Here is a 7,058-nt window from a genome sequence, read left to right as displayed (position 1 = left end):
CCTTCAAGTTTCCATGACAATATAGGATATATGCACTTGAGCCATGCTGTCAGTTGATGAAAAATCTACTTCTTGCAGTGTCCATCCCCGTCTGTTTCCGTAGAACTGCCTGCTTGCTGTATCATAAACAATGCTATCCTTGCGTAGCGTGTGCTAGCATCACTTTTACAGCTAATTAACAAAACCCGCGACACGACTAAGTGATGGGAGATCAGTGTTTCAAATGCAATGTCCCAGGGGGGATTAAGAAAAAGAGGTCTAGCCAATGAAATTGCCCCTAACAAAAAAAGGGAACATTTCCAGTGAGCGATCGAACAGACTATTAACTGGCATCACCTCTACGTCCTTGAATAAGGCAGCTAACCCCAGATCACTCCAGGGGGGATTGTCCTTGTAGGTGAACTAAGTCGTTCTGGATAAAAAGCGTTTGCTAAATGATGGAAGATATTAAATGGAAGCCTTGATCTCTGAGCAGAGCCACTGACTCCACTATCTAATGTAATGTTGTATGTATGTAATGTATGTAGGTATGTATGTATGTATAGAGGTGAAATGAAACGGACTGTATTCCTTTGGAGATCTCCTGAACTGCAGTCACGTCACTTTGTTTTTACATTGGTCGTGTGCAATAGCATAGCGCAAACAGTGTTGTATGTGATATGAAACAAAAAGTTTGTTGATATTGCACTTATTTTGTTCACTTTAGAAAAATCCATTAAATAAAAAGTGACGCAAATGTTATGAAATATGTAGAGAAAATAAAAGGAAGCTGTTTGAACTCGGCAGACTAAAATTCCTGATTTTGCACAAAAACAAACATTAACATTAATGCTAAAAACATTAATGTATTTTGCAGGATGTATATGTACACAATGCATACAGATTAAATCCATATCATTTTTTCTAATAAGCACTTTTGGGAGTCACCCAATTATTATGATTAATCACCTTTTGGTCAGTTCTAGACAATAAACATAATCATTACGACATCCAACAACCAAGTTATGCCCCCATACGACAGGAGAGGAGAAAAGCTCGCCTGGCAAAGACAAGGTTGCGTTCAATGTGCCAGTTTCTCCATCTAAAACCCACACCTTTCCATCAGTGGAGCACACGGCCGCTAGTGTTCTCAAACCCCACGGAGCGCCGTCAAATACAAATGGAGTAGAGAACACCTTGCCTGTGGTCTGGAACTGCCACAATAATGATCCATCATTGCCATTTAAACAGTATACATGACCGTCATGTGACCCACATGTGACTGTGTGATTGGGTGATGTGCTCATGCTGGGTGTTGTAGAAATTGTCCGATTAGTCAAAAATGTCAAGGAAGAAATGCATGGCGATGAGAAGATTGGTCCTTTAGTGGAGAAGTCCCATAACTGCAAAACAATGGAACAAAATCAAACTGGTGCACAGAATGCGGTCAAATAACTCAAAATCAGTGTAGACATTCTCATAATCTTCTCTACACTGCAATTAAAGTCTACTGGATGAAATATGTGGAGTAAAAAAAAAAGAGGTTTGAAAAACTATACATATTAGAATAAAAGAGCATTGTAGTTGTTTAGTGTTCACTGCACTGACCATAATTTGAAAAAAAGTCACATATATTCAGTTTATCCTATCTTAGGGCAACGTTTACATTTTCCTCTCACCTTATCTCCAGAATGGCTTATTCCAATAATATGGCCATTTACTGAACCAATGAAGACAGAGGAATCAGAGCAGTGAGGAGATGAGAAAAACGGGACAGTGCCGGAATACGTCCACAAGTCTTTTCCACTGTCCTGGGCAGACAATAAATGGAGAATTACAAGACAAATGTTAGCTTTCAAACATGACCTCTGACCCCTACTTCATTCCCAAGATCTTTTGTATCAGAGAAGTTTGCTAATACACTTTCAAACTTCAATACTCAATACTGGTATGGGTTTTTGTGCATGTACTCCAGTGAAGAAGGAACATTTACTTACTGGATTAAGACAGTGGAGATTCCCACCCAGAGTACTACAGTATAACTGTCTAGGAGACAAGTGGACACAAGGGGACGAGAACACCGCACCGCCACCACAATAGTACTGCCATTTACAAGTCTTAGCCTGGGAGAAATAGAGACAAGTGTGTGAAAATATCAAGGGGACATACAGAATCTGCAAGAAACCAAAAAAACAAAGTATAGCTAATATAATATACATTATAGCCCCAGTGTGGTTATTCTTAACTCAAGCTAAAACTATTCAAAATTATTTTTGTTAATTGAAATAAAGTTATAAATATTAGATGAAAAACTTAACCTTACAATTTTTTTTTTAATTAGACCAACTAAACTAAACTATAAAAATTACATTAGAACATTTCAAAAATACTAAAACTCAAACTAAAATATAAAAACTAAATAATTCTTTTAAATAAATATAATACTAAAGATAAAATATAAAATAAATACTTTAAGAGCAATAGCATTAATTTAACTAAAAATAAATATTATATAGTAATAGAATAAAAATAAATAATACTAACATAACACTGTTCAGCACTAGAAATACAAATAAACAAAACTGAGAAGTATTTCTCCAGTATATTACCAGTGGGTCTAATGCATAAATATAGCCATCATGGGACCCTGTGAAAATCAGCCTAGTTTTAGGGTCTACAGTGGGGGAACTTTTCACCACATCCCCCGTCTCAAAGGTCCACACTGTGTCCCCACAGGAGACATCCAGGAAATACACGTGTCTGTCATAGCAGCCTGTGAAAAAGGGTTAAACACAAGTTAAAAATGTGGATGACAAATAAACTGATTAATTAACTTACCCCTGAAATCTCAAAGCTCTACTTTTAGAAGAAAAAAAACATATTCAAGCTAAAGTAGTAACAACTTTACTACAACTATGTTAGTTCTTTTAATTCAATTAAACATTCCTTTAAGATCAAGTACAAACCTACTGCTACAAGGCTTCCACATTTTGAGATGGCAGCAGAAGACTCTAACCGATCTCCAAGGATACGCTCCCAAATGACCTCTCCGCTGAACAGGTCAAGAGCCTGCAGTCGGTGTGAGTGAGAGCCAATGAACACAGTGGTCTTATCAGGACCCAGCAGCAGCACTGGAGAGGCGTCCACACATCTGCCTGTGTCTGAGCTCCAGAGGACTCGCAGGCCAAGCGGCAGGACTTTGCTAGAACCCTCAATTATAACTGCGCTCTCGGTGACGGGTAACGTCTCCGTAACTTCACGGAGCTCTGTGACCTTTTCAATAGCAGAATTTATCTGACATGTCTTATAACTTTGATGTGACGAATTAGATAAAAAACCCAAGTGATTGTCTTCAGAAGTATTTGTCACAATAAGTTTGCTTTCGTTTGTCTCTGAGAAGTTTCCCTCTCGCATTTTCTGAAAACAACCCCAATCGATAACCTCACCAGCTCGTCTCACAACTACACATCCCATAGTCCTCCTCACTGAGGGAACTACAGAACCCAGTGCGCTTTCCGTAGCATTCACTGTGGCCATTTTCTTTTGTTGTCTTTTAGATGAAACTACAGAGTCTGAATAATCTAGCATTCTTTTCTTTGATGGTTGGATTGCATTGTGTGTTTCTGTCATGACGTGGCTAAGCACATCTGAGAAAGAGCCGTCTAATATGACCTCCAGCAGGCCCACAGAGGTCGTCCCCATGGCAACAGTGATCTCATCACAGAGACGCAGGGCCTGAAGGGAGTCTCCTCCACTTAACATGAAGTGTGCATCTTCCTCAACCACCACGTCATTCGGCAGGCCGAGACACTCCTAATACACACGGACAAAAACACAATAGCAGAGTCACTCAGCAGGCAATGGGAAAGATGTTGCAATATTTAAGAAATACCTCCACGTCTCAAATAATTAGAACTAGTAATTTTTGAGCAAAGTAAATAGAGTAAATGCTATTTATACCTTCCACAGGGTCTGTAACGTCAGTCTCACAGATTCAATGTCTTTCCATTCAGTTTGTTTATTTATGTCTTGTCTTTGTGTGTCACACATTCTCATCAACTCGTCAATGGCTATTTTACCTAAAACAACAGAAATGTAAAAGTGACTATGAAACCAATGACCACAATGAAAAACATGAACACATCTGATTAAATAGATATGCTAAAGTGATTGTGAAGTTTAAGCTTTTAATGGCTTTAATGGTGTGTGTGTGTATGTATGTGTGTGTGTGTGTGTGTTAAAGACTTTTATGAATATACTTTTCAATATAATTTCATATTTTACTAAATGTAATTTAATTTACAGATTTTTTTTTTTTTAAATATTATATATATATATCTAATAATAATAATAAGCATTTTAATTTAATTTTTTTAATTCTATTTGGATTGGTTAATAACATCCATTTATCAGGGGGTACTTCAAGTACATAATTTAGGTCATGGTGGCAGGGGCGCCTTTAGATAACCAGAGGCCCCTGGGCTAGATGATTACAAATGAGTCAATAGCCATTAGTCAATATAGACGTTTCAATTTGTGATCTACTATGGAATAAATTCAACTGGCATAACTTATCTTTCTTGTTTTTCTTGCTGAAAAGTCCAATTAAATTTTTAGTGAATTCCACTCTCGATAGACAATTTTTTTTAACCAAGGCCAGTTTTGAGAATGATTTGAGAATTTGAGTGTCGAGATCCGTTCACGCGGTCACACCACCGCTTAACTTCTCGAATACTGTCTGTATGAAAAAGCAATGGGATCTATCAACTGCAACTATAGTGACAGTGACTAAGTCATATCAAAGATGGCGACGACACTGCAGGATTTCGCCAAAAATGCGGTTGTGATTCCTAAAAAATGTATGAGTGTGAGTTCTGTAATAAAAAGCAGTTGTCACTGTTGTAATCTCCCATTTATAAAAATAATAAAAAAAATTTTTCGTGCAGCCAGCAGCCCCTCCCCAGCCCATGGAAGCCCGCGCGTTATTGCGCCAGGCGGCACAGCTGATATAGAAGTTTGGGAAACTAGCCTTAGAGGATAGTGCTCACTTGCCATGAGAGGTGAGTGGAAGAGCAGGGATGAATAATATCCAGTCAGGAATGCTGTGACCGGCCAAAAGCTGTGATAACCTATGGCGAATCTCTCCTTCAATAACTCTCAGCGAGAGGGAGGTGGCATTTCTAGATACTTCTACAGCAGTGAGGTCTTCAGAGGACTGTGTAGAACGTTGGAAAGTTTCTTCATGATAAATTCCCGAGGAAGAGGATGAAAGGGCTCCTGGTTGACCCGATGCGAGCACTATAAATGCCACCAGCCGGTCACCCTCACTCAGGCTCACTGCACACGCCTCTACCTGAGGCAAATTCTCAATGACCTGAGGACAGAAATAAATAAATTAATGATATTAAATGTTATATGTACCTTTCACTCCTCTCAGATTTTATTAGAGATGTTAAAGTCGTAACATGACACATGGGTCACATAGAGCCTACCCGCTGCAAGGCATCTAGGTGTACCCGCTGACCAAACCGTTTGACGAGCCGATCCTTCCTGCCCTGGAAGTACAGACGGGACTCGCGCACCAGCACCCAGTCACCAGTAGCACGCATCGTTCCCTTGACTACAGTTTCTTCATCGTCAAGAAGACACACCCTCTCCTGACCACCTAAATAAAAGAAACCAAATTTCACTTTACGAATACAAGAACAACTAATATGAATGTGAAAGAATGTACACTACAATTCAGGGTCAGTAAGATTTTATTTTTTAAAGAAATTAATAGTTTTATAGAGCAAGGATGCATTAAATTGATTAGACTGACAATAAATATATTTATAGTTAAAAAAATAAATCTAGTGCAAATAAATGTTGTTTTGAATGTCCTACTCACCAAAGAATCCTAAAGAAAATGTATCACGGTTAACAAAAATAAATAAATAAACTGCATGAAGAAAACTTTGAAAATTCAGATTTTGCAGCTTATCACAGAAACAAATTACATTTTAAAATATGTTAAAACAGGAAAAATAATATTATTTCACAGTATTATTGTTTTTACTGTATTTAAAAAAATAAATAACTCAGCCTTGGTGAGCAAAATAAACTTCTTTTGAAAACAAAATCTTACCAACCCCAATGATTTGAACAGTAGAAAGTAGTTTCTGAAAGCATGTTAATCAACTTTACATTATTTTAAAGAGCATTTCAAGGCCTTCATTATTCTAGTGACTCTGGTTTTAAATAATTGTCTTATACCAATGAATAAATGTCCTTCTCCTTCAGTGACGAGACGTCCGGTTTCATCTCTGACCTCCATTATGGTATCCAACATCGGCTCTCCAAGCGGCACAGATAGATCAGTTCTGTCAAATAAAACATGGCATGTAAACAGACAATGCATCACAATAAAATTGTTTAATACTAATAATATGTACTATTTGCATTTGAATTTGAAAACATTCTCTACAGACTGTCAATATTACTCTTTTGTGGCTGATGTTTATTTACTAGTGTCATTTATATACTATTATAGTTTATTAATATTTTAAATGACATTTTCAGTGTTAATTTTAAATTAGTTTACCATCCATCCATCCATCTTTCTGCTGCTAAATTAGTTTACTTTTTATTAATTTTATTATGTGCATTTGTCATTTTTATTATTTTTCTCTTTTTAAATTTGACTATTTAGGTTTAATTTGTCTTATTTCAGTGTTAATTTTATTTATTATTTAATTTAAGTTAGTAATTTTAAGGCTTCAAGGCAAGGCAACATTTTTAATCCTCGTTTAGTTTAATATATACAGTATACACTTCAGCTTTATTTCAATGAACAAATATGTTTTTAATAGTTTAGGTTTATGATAATAACCCTGTTTTACTATACATAATTATCACAACAACAACAAAAAAAAACAGTTTTAAAAGATCGGTATAGTTTTTATAATCAGACTTCCTTAATAATTTAATTAACAGTGTTGATGCAATATTCACTGTAGACACAGCAAAATGCAAATGACGGATTTGACTTAGTTTGCCATTTCTAGGTAAACAATTTGTACGCTTGCAAACAAACTGAA

General features: G+C 36.6%; 1 protein-coding gene across 2 annotated transcripts in view; it reads right to left on the bottom strand.

Moving 5' to 3' along the window:
* Window positions 1–769: 769 nt before the first annotated feature.
* Window positions 770–7,058, bottom strand: part of aasdh (aminoadipate-semialdehyde dehydrogenase) — a 9,311-nt gene continuing 3,022 nt past the window's right edge. The window contains exons 6-14 of one of the 2 annotated variants that reach the window (XM_079584381.1): window positions 6,235–6,341; window positions 5,472–5,644; window positions 5,032–5,353; window positions 3,940–4,058; window positions 2,946–3,792; window positions 2,589–2,752; window positions 1,977–2,102; window positions 1,659–1,790; window positions 770–1,382 (exon numbers count right to left, since the gene is read on the bottom strand). In XM_079584381.1, the coding sequence (XP_079440507.1) occupies window positions 945–1,382; window positions 1,659–1,790; window positions 1,977–2,102; window positions 2,589–2,752; window positions 2,946–3,792; window positions 3,940–4,058; window positions 5,032–5,353; window positions 5,472–5,644; window positions 6,235–6,341 (2,428 nt within the window). In that variant the 3' untranslated portion in view covers window positions 770–944. The remainder of the gene's footprint in view (window positions 1,383–1,658; window positions 1,791–1,976; window positions 2,103–2,588; window positions 2,753–2,945; window positions 3,793–3,939; window positions 4,059–5,031; window positions 5,354–5,471; window positions 5,645–6,234; window positions 6,342–7,058) is intronic. The other variant, XR_013794428.1, reaches the window with a different exon arrangement.

This window comes from Phoxinus phoxinus (genome assembly GCF_949152265.1).
Source record: "Phoxinus phoxinus genome assembly, chromosome: 16".
NCBI classification, from domain to species: Eukaryota; Metazoa; Chordata; class Actinopteri; order Cypriniformes; family Leuciscidae; genus Phoxinus; species Phoxinus phoxinus.
Note: the sequence above shows the minus strand (reverse complement) of the source record. Positions and strands in the feature narration are given on the sequence as shown.